The 17,115-nt window shown below is 39.6% G+C and overlaps 2 protein-coding genes across 3 annotated transcripts in view; one reads left to right on the top strand and one right to left on the bottom strand.

Moving 5' to 3' along the window:
- The window catches only part of AVL9 (AVL9 cell migration associated), a 42,151-nt gene extending 34,122 nt beyond the window's left edge, over window positions 1-8,029 (bottom strand). Inside the window, exon 1 of the mRNA XM_040550366.1 lies at window positions 7,763-8,029. Coding sequence (XP_040406300.1) covers window positions 7,763-7,846 — 84 coding nt within the window. The 5' untranslated portion in view covers window positions 7,847-8,029. The remainder of the gene's footprint in view (window positions 1-7,762) is intronic.
- Window positions 8,030-10,239: 2,210 nt separating this feature from the next.
- LSM5 (LSM5 homolog, U6 small nuclear RNA and mRNA degradation associated) lies at window positions 10,240-14,452 on the top strand. 2 transcript variants are annotated; one of them, XM_040546331.1, is made up of 5 exons: window positions 10,240-10,390; window positions 11,367-11,462; window positions 11,690-11,717; window positions 12,378-12,450; window positions 14,195-14,452. In XM_040546331.1, exons 1-5 carry the CDS (start codon window positions 10,345-10,347, stop codon window positions 14,225-14,227), a joined length of 276 nt encoding a protein of 91 aa, XP_040402265.1. In that variant the 5' UTR covers window positions 10,240-10,344; the 3' UTR covers window positions 14,228-14,452. The 2 variants fall into 2 exon arrangements, with proteins under 2 accessions (XP_040402265.1, XP_040402266.1); XM_040546332.1 differs by lacking the exon at window positions 10,240-10,390 and adding an exon at window positions 10,473-10,537.
- Window positions 14,453-17,115: the final 2,663 nt, after the last annotated feature.

Below are 17,115 nucleotides of genomic sequence, written 5' to 3'. Positions count from 1 at the left end.
CTGCAAAGTGCACACATCCCCCCCAACACAGAAATTTCGCTGTTTAAGTAAGTAAAGAACAATTTGCCATATATTCAAGCACCTTGGAACATACCCCAGGCAACGTCCACGCACTGTACAAGGACAGAAGTGACCGGCAGACTGCTCAGGACACTGCGTGAAGAAAAGCCTGGCTTTGTCCCACTGCTTCATAAACGAGTGAGATTACAGGCCTGACCACTGGCACGGTCAGAGCCTGAGTTCACAGAGATGTAACAGCCTCAAAGCCTCATAGCACAAATGGAAGGTCAGGTTTCTTATGCCAGATCAGGTAGTGCAGTAGCAAAGGGACCATGTAATCCTCAAGAACAAGTCAATGGGCTAACAGCAACTCCTGTGTAACCTTCTTGTAAGTTTTTCCAGCTTTGCTGAAATCATTTTTTTCCCCTCTCTTCAGAGGATCACTTCTCACTTTATTTCAAAATTATTTTTTTTTGGAGTAGTCATCATATTTTAAGCCTTCCCACACTGTCAGTCTTATCTCTCTGCCTTGCTATATGTAAATAAAACTCAGATACTGAGAGCTCAAATTGCCTGAGGATGTTAGCACACAGGATCTTCAGTAGAGAATTATACCTCATGATTCATTCAGTCTTACACAAAGTGATCATCTACCTCTACATCCATTTTTCAACACAATATGCATCTACCAGTCAATCTCTGTTCAGATTAGATTTTTGCAAAAGACCTCTATCATATGACAAATACAAATTTCACACTATTTGTTGCTTTCAAAAATTAAAAACCAAGTGTAAAGGCAAATCAAGTTCTTTATCTTTCACCTGTAATGAGAGGAAGCATTATATGATTCTGAAAGAAGACTCTTCTCCTTTATTTGCTCTGAAATCAATAGCCACTTACCCACTTCAGCTCCTGAAAACTACCATGAAATTCAGTACCAGCAGCTCCAGAAAAGCAGCACAAACAGCCCTGAAATCCACATCTTACAACCCTACATGAACTAACCAAGAGCCAGTGATCTGGACCAGAAACCTGCTGCAGTAACTAACGCACCAACCAGCTACAGATAATCCGAAACAGTTTACACTGTTTCTGTGGCTGGCTCTTCTATAATCAATTTACGCCCAAACGACCGATTTTAAGAATTTCTCTCATGCAACTCATTTCCCCACATTTACCTCTGTTTACATTCAAATTTCACAGGTCATTAAAAGCAATTTTTTCATCAGAGAACTATGCAGAGCATTCCCAATTAAGTAAGGAATGTAATATCCTAAAAGTACTTCTCCCAGGTCTACATTAGCAGCAAACCCTCTATTGGAAGGTCTAAGAAGCATTACATTATTGTGGTGTGCAGCTATTATAGCTGAGACAGTATGAAGCCAACAACAAAATACTGTGGAACCACTTCTGTCTGTGTGGCTTTTTCTGTAAGTCCTCTTGAGACATTCTAGCTTACTACGGCATAGAATAAACTATTGAGACAAGCAAACGTATTTGCCTTTTTCTTTAACCTGAACTCTGTGTTCTTATAACTAGAAAGTGTATTATTCACACAAAGGAAGGATATATTTTAGGCAGTGAGGAGCTGAGAGAAGCAAAAATGATGATCTGAGCAGACAAATTAGGAATTTAATCTAAAATCAGACATGTTATGCCTGTAAATTTTTTTTTTTTTTTTTTTTGCCTAGTTACTGATTTCGCAATTTCTGGCTCTGGATTTAATTATTTACTTGCATGAATGTTTTTAGCATTCCATTTCTTTTTACTGTATCTTTAAAGAATTTCATTTTTCCCCTGATTTTTTTTAGATAAAATAGTAGAGAAACTAAACAAACCGATCTAATCAAGAACTAGCTACTATTCGGTTAGAGCCTTGTAAGGCATAAAAATCTAAGTAGAAAAGAAATAATTATGGTTAGCACTTTTTTGTGGGATCACAGTGAATCGATATCCAGAGTTTGTTTAAAACAAGCAAAATTTTCCTCCACAGGGCTCCATTAACTTGTATCCTGTACAAGAGAAGCTTATAGACACTGCTACCAAATTAAAATGGTATGTTTTCCATTAATGGACATGATAAGCAACTACATATGATGAAGGGCTATGCTTGCTATTCATTTCTATTTAGGCCACTCCTCTCCTTTGATACCAAACAGGTATCAAAAAAGCAACTTTTTTTGACTATTTATTAAGTGTTTTAGTCATTTCACTTCAGATGAATGAAGATCATGATTGAATGAATACTACCCAAGATCTCTGCATATTTCAAGATTTCTGCTATTTTATTTAATTAAGCGCTTACAGAGGTTCCCATAAAGTCAGCCTGTACGTTCAAAGGAAAGAAACTCATCACAATGCATGCTTCAAGCAAATTATCATTCCTTTCCTTAATGGGCTGGTTGAGAGCATGTCAAATACTAGATGGATCTGCTTTCCAGCCAAGCTTCTCCTCCCCTTCCATAAGCACACTGCTATAACTCCATCATCTCTTTGACAAAGAGAGAGATCAAACAGCATTTTTTGTGTATTTCATTGCTATCACAACATAATTCAATAGCTAATAGGAGCGAATAAGCAGGTTAGGGACCTGCTAGCATAAACAGACAAAAGCATACAACTTCCCTGAAAGCTTACTCAATACTTTGCTAGAGAAAACTCCTTAAAATATATATATCTATATATATTTTTTACTTTGAAAAAGCAGCACGTTACTTTCACACAGCATAAAGCCATCTTCACAGTGAGCGGCATCTCTAAGTTTTTAACAACTACATGGGAAACTGTCTTCAGACTGAACAACATAAGCACAGCAAGTCTTAACTTTTTCCTTACATAATGCTACTTCACATGGAAAAAGGACCCACAGCCTAACAGAAAAGAGCACACAGGACAACCATCATCACACACATGCTATGAATCAAAAGGCACACAGAAATGGACTGATCCCTTGAATTTCGCTTTTTGTAAACAAATGTATATGGATTTTTTTCAAGTCTGTGCAAGAAAAAGGATGTCCCTATATATTTCCAAAGTGCACATAAAATGATTTGCTGTATAGCCTAATCTTTCCTTATACTTAGCTTTAAATTGAACAACAGGTACAGTTGTACACTTCAGACGATCAAAGGCTAACCAGAACAGCACTTGTCTAAGAATGCATCAGAATCTAATTGCTTCCATTATTACAGGCAATCGCATGCAGAGAATCTAAAATGCCAGAGTTAAAATACTCATTTTTAAGCTATACACCTAGATGCACACCAGCTTTACACCACATTTGTATTTCTATCCCTCTCATTCCCAAACACATTGTCAGAGGGGGAGTCAGCTGATGAAAACAACTGTGATCAAGAAACCTGTCAAAACACCTAACTCTACATGCATTTCTTGGTAAAACCATTGAGAGAACACAAATGGAAACACAGAACTGAAAGGAGCCTTCTCAGAAAAAAAAAAAAAGTTGAGTTGCTGTTATTACAGGCAGGATAGCTGTATGATCTCTGTTTTAAACTCACGAAGTACAGTCTGAATTACTCTCATTTGAAAGTTGCTTTCTAACTTTGCTTTTTACCATTAGTAATTTCTTATATCCAGTCTATAATGTGTCCAGAGACCGTTCTCATCCATTTGTTCTTGTGCCAACGCTGTCTTTCAGATTAAGCAGTTATTTTTTCCTCCTTATTTTTTCACTTTCTGACATGCTCTTGGAATATGGCAGTGTGTAACGTGGTGGTTCAACGAATACCTCAAACATCATTAGCAAACATGACAACCAAAAAAAGAAGTCTCAGACCGCTACTTTCAAGAGACACTTTTTCCAGCCCCACGTTAGTCTTCTCTTGTGCCAGCGTAGTTGTCTTCTGCAGATGCAAACTCTAAACAGATCAGTGAACCAAACAGAACATAAATGAGCTACCAAAATGAAGCTTACTTTTTTGTCACCTCAGTTCCCCGTTTCAGTTCACCACAGAGCTGCCTCTCCTTTGCAGCTGGGAGAGGTGGAAAGGGGAGAACATGCTGGTAGGTGAGAGGCGGCTGAAACCGTTCATCACACTACAGCCTCAAAAACTCTTTCCATCAGCCTACCCAGCCAGGCTCCTCTAAATCACCCTTCTCTAAAACAGACTGCCCAAGGACTATCACATCCATTCCTGGAAGTGACAGAATCAGAATTCATTCTTCTGAAAGACGCATCAGAATACATTTATTGATGTATAATAATTAATACATTACAGAACTACATTGTTGTAACCTTTCTTCCAAATCATCTCACTTTTGTGGCTTATCCTTGATCATATGCAGTTTTCTTTCCTCTTCTTGAAGTCTCCTAACATTAATTCCCAAGCATACATGGTTATTATTCATTCCTTCTGCATGCTTTCATATCACCCCATTTCTATCATGCCAGCATTCAACATCATCCAGTTCTTGCACGATTCCTCAAGTTTGGTCATCACTGTTAGATTTTACTGTGTACGTGCTGCCACGGACACTCATGATGCCCCAAAGATGGTCTTGAGAAACACCACTTGCAAGCACCTTTCACATCAGCAGTTCCTCTTCTGACACAAATCTGTTGCTGCTTCCTCTTCTTCATACTGATCCTTACACAAGTTCTAGCTCTTGTACTAATTCTCCAGTATCTCCACCCTAAAAAAATGATTTATTTTGTGTGATATGTTACCAAATTCCAGGGAGACTAAATCTTCCATATTTCTTTTACAGAGAAAAGTAATTCATTCAATCATTAATTCTTATAAAAGATGCGGGTCAGCTAGCCATGATCTATCTTTAGTGAATCCACATAGGGCTCATTCCACTTATTTTCATACTGTTAATTAAATTCTTTCCTCTGCAAATTCTCTAGAGCCTTGCATACTACTGATGAAGCTCATCAGGGTATAGCTGCGCAGCTCCCTGCCTCCCCTTCTTTTAGGACACACTTTCTGTATTTCAGTAACAAATCTGCTAAGTCAGAGGTAGCATATATTTAAGTCTTGCTCTTAGGGCTCCAGTTCCTTGGATCAGTTCTTCCTAAGTTCTGAAACAAGTGATCTGATTCCTTCATTCAAACCAACAGAACTTAGTCTTTGCTTCCTCATCCCATCTTTACTTTCATACTTGATATCATTACTACTACTGGAAATGGAGACAAAGGATTTGTTTGAAGGTAATCTGCATGATTCAAAAAAATAAATCTCCCTTTCTGCATACTGACCTCCCTCACCCACTTCTTTTTATGTTTAGGTGACTGAAGACTGCTGCAGTTGGATTTCCTTCACAAAGTTTGGCTGTTTGTGGTCCTAACAATTTTCTTTACATTGCTGTGGTTCTTACCCCTGTGCCAGCTTCCCCTTCCCCTGCTATCTTCCTCTGCAAATTCTCCAATTTATTTCTTGAGATAGTTTTAAAAAATGACTTTGACTCAAAGATCTTCCCATCCATTTTTTGACAACACCTGAAAACTTAGTTCTAAAAGGTTTTTACTGGCATCATGGTAAAATTCAGTGTTATCAATTTATGGGTTTGCTGTTGCACCAATGCCGCATAATATTACAAGAAAAGAAATACAGACTCCAGAAGAAAAACAGAAGCAACAAAAGCCACATGTACTTTTGTCTCCAACCTATGTTGTTGTTTTTTTTTTTTTTAACCAGCCAACAAGATGTGGGCATAAACGTGCTTCCTCCTACAGACCCCCAACTCTTAACAGTCTATGACAAGGAAGTGACTTGATAAATATTGTAAACCTTGCAACTAAGACAATCTAATATCTAGAAACTGATCCTGCAAACATCCACATGCAAACAACCTCTGGGTGCCCTGAGAAGAAAGGATGCATTACAAAACCATGCAGACTCTCAGAAAACCAGATTTATTGCACTTAAGCTTTAGGCTCTGTGGTATGATCATTTGTTTTACATGTTACTCTCCTGAGCTTGTTTAATTTACTGAAGCATTAACAAACACTAATTTAACCCTTTGGTACCTTGTACAAAATGACTTCACGTTAAAACAAATTCTCAGACAACAACCAGCACATAGAATAATGTGCAATAATTTTTGCAAGTTTTGTGAAGACAGAATGCTTCAAGAAAAAGACTGGTCTGCCCTCTCTCACTTTCAAAGGAGCTTCGAGGAATGCTGAAACACGTTGCTGTAGCAGTGCTATCTTAACCAGATCATTTGGTTCTCCAACAACTGAAATGTATCAAACCATTTCAAAAAACACCCTTCAAGAAACCCACAAGAAAAATCCTAGTGGGGAGCCATCCCCACTGAAACACTGAAATACAATCTTTAAGGCTTAGCTAACGAGAAAAAAGAAAGGGGATGGAAATAGAAGGGGAAATAATATATTTATATATGTTAAATAGATTCAGATTAACATTTACTAATGTAAGTCAGAAGCTCAAGATACAAAATTCGTTTTCGTTCACTCCAACAATGCTGGCTGCCACTTCATATGCTATCTGCTTAGGAGAAAGGCTGCTAGGCTCGCCAACTCTCAGCAAGTCAAGTCCACCATCCTCTCTATCTGCTGTGCTAATAACAAAGCAGCTATGTTTGGAGACTTAGCTGGTAACAAACCTGATTTCAAGGGTTATTTGTCACTTAAGAAATGGAAAGTCCAAGTGTTCACAGTTACCTTGGAACTTAACCACATTTAAAAAACAAACCAGCAGCCACATGATGAGAACAGTTATTCATCATCTTAAAGTTATGTGAATTTCTTAACATACCACTACTTTCCTAAGCAGAGTGCAGGATTTATTTAGGCTTCCAGAGTCATAAAACGCTGGCTGTCGCGTCAGAAAATATGTAATGACTCTAGAAGTTTAAACACCAGATTTCTTAATATAACATTTAAAAAGTATTTGAATACCTGTTATTTAGTCTGAAATACAATTTTATATACATGAACCCCACCCCCGCTCAAAAAAAAACCTTCCTGCTAAGATTTTTTGTTTCAGAAAACAAATAATGAAAAAAAAAAACAAGAGCATAAAATAGCTATGAAATATAGAGCATTCTTCTACCTGACTTAAAATTTTTCTACCTAACTTTTCAGATGAAGCAGTCAAATATTTAAGAAAAATGGTGAAGAGACAAAAAGCTTATTTAAATCAAGTAGGGATCTGTAACCTGGGCACATCAGGTTTATACAGAAGTTTGTTTATATAGAATTTTTTTCCTCTAACAGCTCAAAATGGTATCACAAGCCTGGACTGCCAGGAAGAGAAGGTAGGGAACTTTTTTTTTTCCTTTTAGATGCCTGACAATGCATTAAACAGGTATGATTTCCAGTAGATATCACAATTCGAACCCCCTCCGAGCCTTTACATGAAATTAGTAAAACTATTTAGAATTAAAAATAATAAAAATAATTAAAAAAGCAGGTGGAAACCCCAACCTGCAGGCCAAGGGGCCGGGTGGCCCTACAACCCTCTGCCCTCCGGGGGCCGCCCCACGCCCGGCCCCGTTCCTCTGGGCCTCCAGGGGCGGCGGTGGGGATTTCGGGGCGGTGTGGGGTGTGTATGGGGCGGTGTGGGGTGTGCGTGGGGCGAGCTGTAGGACTTCCCCTTGCCCGCCCTCACCCTGCCCCACGCCTGGCTCGGGCATTAAGCAGAGTCACGCAGGCGGCTCACCCAGCGCTAACGGCCCCGAGGCTGAAGAACGACCCCAAAACCCGACCCCAAAACCCGACCCCAAAAGGCTGAAGGCAGCGGCGAAGCGGGCGGCACCCGCGCCCCCTCACCTGGCAGCCCTTCTTGTGGTGGAAGCCCACCACCACGATGTGCAGCACCGGGCCCCGCGGCGGCGGGGCGCCCCGCTTCTCCATGGAGCCCCGGCGATGGCTACCCCGGAGGCTGCCGCCCGGCCGGGCTCTACGCTCCGGCTCCCGGGGGCCGGCAGGGACGGTGACCCGGCCCCTACCGCCTTCGCTTCCGTAGTGCCCGGCCGGGGAAGGCGGAGCGGCATAGCCGCCCCCGGGCGGTGGGAGGGAGCGGGCACCGCCTTGCCTCAGGAGGCGGCCCTACAGAGCCCGTCGGCTTCTTCGGAGACGCTAAGGAGAAACTACTTCATTTCATTAAAATTTAACTTTATTAAAATTTTATTTCAGTGTATTAAAAGTTAAGAAAATCTCTTGCAGAGCCTAGCCCTTCTATGGCTCCCGATACCTCTCTCTGGCTCCTCTCTCCTCTCAGTCGCCCCTCTGAGGAGCCCCCAAGTCGCCTGCCGGTGGGTGACCAGCTGCTCTCTTTATTATTTTTTTTTTTTCTTAAAGACCCCTTGAAAGTGCAGAGCGCGGTATATCCTTGGCCTCCGCCGTTTCGAGTTGAACCCGTGCTGATTAAGGGCAGGGCGAAATGGTGGCTGAGCAGGTTTTAATCCGCCGAGGTCAGCTCGGTTGCTGAAGGTTGGAAATGAGCAAAAGGGACGTTTCTGCTATCAGAACTGTCCTGCTGCTAAACATTTATTGCTAGATCCCGAGGGAGATAGTTCAAAGACTTGTCCAGGAGCACACGCAAATGCAGTGTGAGAGAAAAATGAAAAATCTTTATCTCACTGCACCCAGGCCGTACTCCCTCATTAACCTTTCTTATGATTCAGCTCTGTTTATTCAAACCGAAGACATTTGCTAGAGATCGTGCCCTTAGTAATTAAGATTCTCTGTGGAAATCAGAGGAAGATATCCTTTTTGAAGGAACTATAAAAGAATAGTGCTCAAAGAATATCTCATCGCTAACACAATACCCAGAGGCTCAAATTATAACAATAAAATGTGTAATTATGTATTGTTCCTCAGCTTCAATAGTAGTTCCATTATATAAAATATATACTTTGGGGAACAAAGGATAAGCTACAAGGAACAATCCAGCATTGGCAAGCAAATGATTTCTTACTGGGTTTTATTCTGTAACTTATTTTCATGGCGTTTAGTATACTTAAAAAAAAAAAAAAAAAAAGTATTAAATACTAGCCGTTATCTCCTGCAGCGATGAGATATACCAAAAAAGATGCATGGGGGTACTTATAGCTCCTACTTGGTTCATTGAAGAAAGGGCAGTCTGGCATCACTCTCACAGCTATGGATTTTGCATTCTAGAGGCATCTCAATGATACTGCTGAGTAATCGTGGCTTATTGCTTCTCTGAATATATTATTAGATATTTTTTTTCCACTGCTTGAAATTTTCTTTCTCACCAAGGCCATAAAAATGTTAAATGTTGGACTGAAAACATTAGCTTATTTCAGGAAAACTGATGTCTTTTTCACAGCTCACAGTGTGTATTTATGAAAAAAAAAAAAAGGAAGAGAGAACTGCAGTGAAACAGAAGCTCTTAGAAATGCATTTCTAACAAACATAAGTAGAAACTCAACCATATATATAGTTCTTTCCACTCGGTAATATTTACTTTACAATCACCAGCTATTATAACATTAGCACAATAATCAGAATTTGATTGAAATCTGAATTTCTGAATTTCACAACAGTAACGAGGAGTCGTCAGCTTTTTGAGGTGGATAAAGTTTACACAGGCAGTGGGTTTTACGTCTAGAAGTAGCTTCAGGCCTGGGCAGTGCCTGTGGCAGCTGGGAGATCCACTGTTACTTGTTAGGTATAGCCCAGCTTCCTGAAGGAAGATATTGTGAATTTGTGGAGACGAGCTTGCGACTAAAAAAATAAATATTTTCAAATTTCTGTGTGAGAAAAGCATAAATGAATCATTGATGTGGGATTGAGGCTTGTAACTAATTTCTTGCTGATTGCAATCTCATTTCCTGTTTGGAGGCTTTTTTTTTTTTTTTTTTTTAATATTAGGAAAAAGGAATTGTACGTGGCAGTGATTATGGCACTGGGTGGGACTAGGATTTCCTGCTTGGAAACTTCTGTAAAATAAACATAGAGAAATGGCAAGGAAAGTAACAAATGGACAGAGATACGATGACTGTCTCAAAATTTAAGAATCTAGGTAGCATTTACAAAGGTAGAAGCCTTAGGAATGTAAAAATAGGGGGAAATACCCATTAATTGTGATTCTGTGATTAAACAAGAGAATGAAAATCGAAGCGATCTTTTTCACTTTGTGAATCGTGTGAAGAAAAAAATCACCTCAACGTGAAGCGCTATCCGCCCCCCTTACGGTAAACATCACCACCGCGCTAATTAGGACAAACACCAATTAAGACAACAACGAATTTTGGGGCCGCGAACGACGGCTCTGCCGGCAGCTGCTCACGTCTGCTGGCCGGCCCCAAGAGGGCGGCCCCCCGGAGAGGGCTCTGCACTTCCGCGCGGGAGGCTGGCAGCGATTGGCCAGGGCTGGCGGCAAGATGGCGGCTAACGCCACCACTAACCCGTCGCAGCTCCTGCCACTCGGTGAGCGCGGCTGCCGCCATGTCGCTGCCGCGGTGCTGCCCTCGGGCTGCCGCTCCGTGCCGGCTGCCAGCCGGCGGGTAGTGGCGGGGGCGACTCTCCTGCCCTCGACGGGGAGGCGGGGGCTGCTCGCGGACTGCTGGGCGGGAGGTTTGAATGGGGCGGGAGCGGTTGGCGGGAGGGCGGCTCGAGGGCTGCGATCGGCTTCGGGCCCCTCACTACAGAAGGACATGGAGGCCTTGGAGCATGTCCAGAGAAGAGCTACGAGGCTGGTGAAGGGCCTGGAACACAAGTCCTGTGAGGAGCAGCTGAGGGAACTGGGGTTGTTTAGTCTGGAGAAGAGGAGGCTCAGGGGAGACCTTATTGCTCTCTACAACTACCTGAAAGGAAATTGTGGGGAGCTGGGGGTCGGCCTCTTCTCACAGATAACTAGTGATAGGACTAGAGGGAACGGCCTCAAGTTGTGCCAGGGGAAGTTCAGTTTAGAAATGAGGATACATTTCTTCTCAGAAAGAGCAGCCAGGCATTGGAACGGGTTGCCCAGGGAGGTGGTGGAGTCACTGTCCCTGGGGGTGTGCAAGGAAAGGTTGGACGTGGTGCTGAGGGACATGGTTTAGTGGGTGACGTTGGTGGTAGGGGTACAGTTGGACCAGGTGAGCTTGGAGGTCTTTTCCAACCTTAATGATTTTATGATTCTAGGAACTAGTTAAATATACACCAGTAACAATAACGCGTCTTCCCTAATGTGAATGTATATGCACTATTCCAGTCTATGAACTTAAAAATTTATTTATGCAATAATAGTAATATGTGTGAGGAAATAGCTTTTTTTTTTTTTCATTTTATATGCATATTTGTGTATGTGAATATTTTTTATTAGTGTCCCTGCGAATTACCTTTTGGCCATCATGATGGTAGGATTTTTGTCTTAAAAGTGTGCTTAAAATAACTTCTTGCATCTCTCTTTTTTAATTTACAGAACTTGTGGATAAATGTATAGGCTCTCGCATTCATATCGTGATGAAGAGTGATAAAGAAATTGTTGGAACGCTTCTAGGATTTGATGATTTTGTCAGTATCCTTTGGATATGTTTAAAACCATCAGCTTTATGCTTAAGCTCAATTCATTTATTGTCTTTGGGAGTATTGAGTTTGTTGGGTAGAACCCTTTTGTATGGATTAAGTGTATTCTGATTTTTTTATTTTCTGGATTCAAATTTATAGTTTAGTGTAAAATGAAAATAACTAAGTATGTTGACTTAAAAATTTTGTGCCTTATTTTCCTTGAAACTGGACTTTCAGATATGGTGTTAGAAGATGTTACAGAATTGTAAGTATTATTTTTGCATCTTGTTGCTATTAAAACTTTGGTTTCCTGAGGAAAAAATATGGCGTAAGATCTGTGAACCAAGTGTTCATACTTCATGAAGATTTGCAAACTGAGTAGTTTATATCTCAGACTTGAACTGTAGAGGGTGATCTTTTCAGGACAACTATGTCATAGAGCAGTTTTTGCATGATTTATCTCAGTGAACGCTTCTAATCAAGTTCCTAATTTGTAGCATTAGTTTAGCATAGGTTCTGTGTTGATCTCTCTAGCAGTTTGCTTGTTTCTTTTTGCATTTCCTTAATGTCTAAAGATTTTAAAAGTTAGCAGACGTAAGGATTAAGTATTTTTTAGTTTGTCATGCAGTGTTGCTGTCTGAAACCTATTTTGAGTATCAGTGGTATTGAAGAAATTGCCAAAGTTTAGAGGGTAGAACTGTATGTTTTTGTGCTGAGCAGAGAAGTTCAACAGATCTATTTAGTTGTCTGGTAGCTTTCTCTATCTCGGTGGTCAATGTATCAAGATAACACTGAAGAGCAAATAACTTATTTGTTACATCCAGCAAATGTCATCTTAATACGTAGATTTGTATCGTTACTCTAATCAAAACTGTAGTCACTCTTAATAATGTTCTCTTGTTTACTTTTTCTGATGTTATTTCAGTGAGATTACACCTGAGGGTAGAAGAATCACGAAACTAGACCAGATTTTGCTAAATGGAAATAACATAACAATGGTAAGTTATCATTGTAAAAAGGCTGCATGTGTCTCTTTTCTGTTCCTGTTCATCAATGATTGAAATCAACTACTTGAGCTACTTAGGGTAGCTTCCAGAGCATTTGTGTATATGAATGATGATGGAGAAGTGATCATGTTGTTATACTTTGTACATTTTACAGTTTAAAATGCATAGAAAGAGGAGCATGACCATAATTTTATTTTGGTCAATTCTTTTCTGGTCTCTTGGTGTGGGATCACTTTAGCTTTGGAACAAGCTGTTTACCACAGTGACTTCTAAATCATGAGTGTTTACCTCCATAAGTATGTGGCGTGGGATACATCAACATCTCATCCATTATTTTATGTGTAAAGTAACATGTTTGCAGCAGTTCAGATACTTAAAAGCTTGCTAACTCAGTTGGCCATTGTGATACTATGGGATGCCCAGAAAGCTGTACCTTAATATGCTCTGGAAAAAAAAATAATCTGGAGGGTTTTTGGACTATACCAAATCAGAAGTGCTGTTTTTCGTTCATCACTTGCTGATATGTGTAAATCAGTACTAAAATAGGAATACTGTGATTATGCATCACTAACTGAATTCTGCAGCTTCATAGATACTTTACGACAGAAGCAAACTGTGTTATTTTTGCTTACATGCATTGATAACTATCCAATCTGGACTTCTTACATGAGGGCATTCCTAATTTTGAGGGCAGAGAAGAAGACTGACTTGAGTCTGTTTGCTCTGTGTGAGTGGGGAATAATATCCATATTGTTGTCTTACCTGCCTCACTCCTTCTTACTGTGTCTGAGCAAATGCTATCTTAATTTCAAAGTAAAAAAAAGACTTAAAAATTGTTATTGTTCTGCATCCTTGAAGTGCTGTGCATATTCTGACTTCTTGTATGGGGTGGAATAATTACCAACCAGTTGATCTGGTGTTGTATTGCCCTTGAAGCAGAAGCTTGTGATTCTCAGTGTGCACGTATTCAGCAAGATCCAAACATATTTCTGTGTTAGGGGTCTTGTGCCTCTTTTGAGGGCACATCTTCCCTCAAGAAAACGGTGCTTTAAGCTTCTTACTTCCGTCCCCAAAGCACCAAAGGTCTTTGTATTTTAGAAGGGCTCAGCTAGTTATTAAGAAAATACAGGTAAAATGAGTGTTAGACTTTTTTTCCCTTTACCGTACCCTTTATTCATATTTTTCCTTATGAATTTCCTCTTCTATTGAGTTCTTTACTTTATTCATGGGAAATTGCTATGCTGACTTATTTCACGATGTCTGTAGAAGGGTTCAGGCTCTTTACAAGTTTTTCGAGCTTTGATTAGCAATAAAAGCTGGGAAGAGGAAAACCAACTTCCCAGTATAGCAGAAGTCTGGAGGAGAATTGGCAATAGGAGAAATACTTCTTGAAAGGAAGCATGTTCTTTATTTTAAAAATGAACTGTAGCATTTCAAGACAGAATCATCTTCAGCTGAACTAAAGAAAAAAACATACTATGCATTATCTAGGAACTCCTTTTGTGTTTAGTGTTAAACGTACCGTGTATTTTGGACTTTCTTTTTGACATGTCCCTATTTGGCAGTAGTTGGCTTCCTCTTTTGAGAGGGGAAGATAATAATGAATCTAAAAACCACTTTTGTGGTCTACCATGAAGACTCCATTTGCTAAAGTCTTTTAAAGGAAGAACTGTCACATATGGATTTGTAGAACTTGGATCCATGGCACTAACACAAAATTCTTATTCTTTTATAGCTGGTTCCTGGAGGAGAAGGACCTGAAGTATAAATTTAATACAGTTGTCATCTATGAAGACATGTTATGTATAATCTAAATAGAGCTTTCTGGGGGTATGGGTGATTTATTTTTTTTTATTTGCATCACTTGACATTTGATAAAAGACAAATATTTCCTCTTCAGGAAAGGTGCGTTGCTAATGCTGACTTTGTAAGTTGAAATCATGACTTTCTTGTAAAGACGTACTAATTTGTTCTGAATAAAAGGCTTTTTTTTGTTAAGTATTGTATTTTGTTATCAAAGTGCATGACTTTGAGAATTATTTTTCAAAATTGTGTCAGTTGCTGTCAGCCTTTAGTTTTTCTGTATCTGTTGCATTCATTTGTGGCACAAGCCTATGTAAAACACAGGTGTTGCTCTTCATTGGAGTACAGGCCAAAAAATCTTGTTTCAACCCTGCTTCAGGTTGTGTCTCCGGAAACCATGTGGCAGAATGCTGTAGAACTGTGGGAACTATTGCGAAGTGGATGCGTCTATTTGATACTCAGCAGACTTTGGTTTCGCTGTCTTTGAGGTTCAGCAGTCTTCGCCTTCCTTGGCTTGGTAGGTGTTCTTCCTTAACGGCACTGTAATGGCCTTTGGCAAATAAGAACAGACAGGCCAGATTTAATGTTCAGGAAAAAAAGACTGCTAAAACTGTTTTATTCGTGGCAGTGGAGACTTCATCTTCACCACTAAGTGGTGCTGTGTATGCTTAATTAAACTAGGAGCTGCCCATGCCTGCTTGCGTAGTTCAGAGTAGTCATTTTAGAGTAAAGTCTTGGTTGATTCTGTTCACCTGCGATCTAAACATTGACAGATATTGAGGGTAACTACAACTTCATGAGAATTTCTATAAAGTAAGGCAATGATGTATTTGTTTCACCACTAGGGTGGAGAATCTGATTCTAAATAATGTTCAGTGCAGCTTATACTTTCATAATACACTATTCAACTGATTCCTATGTTTAAATCTCTTTGGAGGAGAATTGCTGGTGCCTGCTGTTGAAATAGTAGGGTATAACATACGTAGAGTATGAACCTCCCAGAGGCAGGAAGTGCATTGCTTTTCCATCACAAGAAGTGGAAAGAAGAGTTGAAGGAAGGGGTTCAGGAGCAGGAGGTGGCAAAATCCTTTTGCCTTGCTTTATATGACAGTAAAACTGCCTTCTGAAAGCTGAATCTTAGCTTGCAATACGTTGATAACTTTTTGCATTAGTCTTTTAAGGGGGAAAGAGGCTCTCCCTTCGCCCAGGGAACATGCTACATTCAGACCCACTTGCTCTGAACACATGATCTGCTGTTGTCACCAGTGAATCTAGACATTGTAATCTATACCAGTGACTCCCTGGTTTTTCGTTTCTGTTCCCACTTCTTCCTCCAGCCTTTTTAAAATATATAAATAAAACATTTTTAAAAAACAAACCCTTTCATTTGATTGGGATATCATCTGTTAGTTTTGTTATTTCCTAGAGATAAATTGAATCTTTTCATTGGTGCACTTAAAAAATTTCTATGAGGTGCAGTACTATTTGAAGTAAGTTTCTCTACATATTTCAGTGTATGCACTTCACTCACTATTTTGCAAACATTCTTGAATTGAAGAGTGTTTTCATGCTTGAGAGAGAAAAAGCAACTTTTCAAAGGGAACGGTAAACTATTTTGTTTCTTTTGGGGGTTTTATTCAGACAGCACAAGTATTTTATGCTCTCAGGGTTTTATCTTTGGAATAATTTTCTATTGCCTCGATTCCTCCCATGGTTGCTTGTTCACTCCCTTCAGAGGAAGTGATAAGACTTGTCACAATGAAGATGTCTACCTAGGAGATTTTTGATGTCTGCAGACATCACTCTAAAGACAGTTTCTTTACTGTCCACATGCTCTTAATGATTTACGATATGAAAAGAAAGATTTGTAATGTCAAGCAGAAAATTCAGAGTATTCCAGACTAGTCTGCTTTGCTTTGCATTCAATATTCCCGTAGCCTGTTGTTTTGAAAGAGCAAGTAAGATTTTTCAGTTTGAATAAATGAGTGTTTTTCTTCACTTGTCTAGAAACCTAGTTTTTAATGTGTTGATACTCCATTGTCCTGTAGAAGTTTTGGACACTGGCATTCTCCAGAATGCCAATTAGGTTGGAACTGCAAGTAGGCTGTTTAAAAAATAGTATCTTAGGCTTTAAAAGTATGTAAAACTTAATGATGCTTAAAGATTAAATTAAGGGAAGGTCATTTGGTTAAAATAACTTTTTGCTTACAACAAGCATAGCTATGGTTCCTTTCAGTGCTTTTTTTTTCCCATCTTTAACACAGCACTGATTGCAGCTATCTTCAGTTTTGCTACATGGATGTCTTAGTATGGGCATGGTTTCTGCCTTCTATTTCAGTTTAGTTGCAGACATAGTTAAGATAGCTATGGGGAGTTGGGAAGTGTGTATGTATGTATGAACATAAATTAGTCCTAAAGTGCTGTACCCACATCTTTAGTTTTTGCTGACCTATATTTCAGCGATACCAAGATCTTAAACTGACCTGAATATTCTGTTGCAAATGTTCCATGTTTCTCTGTCCTGATTAAACAATAAACATAAAAAGAAACAAAAAGAAATTAAAGCCCTAAATGTTTAGTGTTTTCACTATGGCTATTCGGGGTTTCCCCATTTATTTATTTATTTATTTATTTAAAAAGATGCATTGTTTTTTACTCTATGAAAGTTAAAGAGTTTCCTGGCTTACTGGTGGTTTTTGGTGTACATTTTATCCTTGGGGGAATTGCCTATCACTTCAGCTGTAGGCTTCAGAATTCAACTGATGAATATTTTGCGTGCCTGTGTTCAAATAGTGATGTTAACAAATTATACAATTCATAGCTTTATGGATACTTACAGGCTTGCTGTAGTCC

Source organism: Cygnus olor, chromosome 2 (assembly GCF_009769625.2).
Source record: "Cygnus olor isolate bCygOlo1 chromosome 2, bCygOlo1.pri.v2, whole genome shotgun sequence".
Classification (NCBI taxonomy): domain Eukaryota; kingdom Metazoa; phylum Chordata; class Aves; order Anseriformes; family Anatidae; genus Cygnus; species Cygnus olor.
This window is presented reverse-complemented; position numbering and strand designations above follow the sequence as displayed.

Bases quoted from the DNA above. Each gene is read 5' to 3' on its own strand.
- LSM5 (XM_040546331.1), top strand. From the start codon at position 10,345: ATGGCGGCTAACGCCACCACTAACCCGTCGCAGCTCCTGCCACTCG. The intron at 10,391-11,366 runs GTGAGCGCGGCT...TTTAATTTACAG, and splicing joins GTCGCAGCTCCTGCCACTCG to AACTTGTGGATAAATGTATA. The intron at 11,718-12,377 runs GTAAGTATTATT...ATGTTATTTCAG, and splicing joins TTAGAAGATGTTACAGAATT to TGAGATTACACCTGAGGGTA.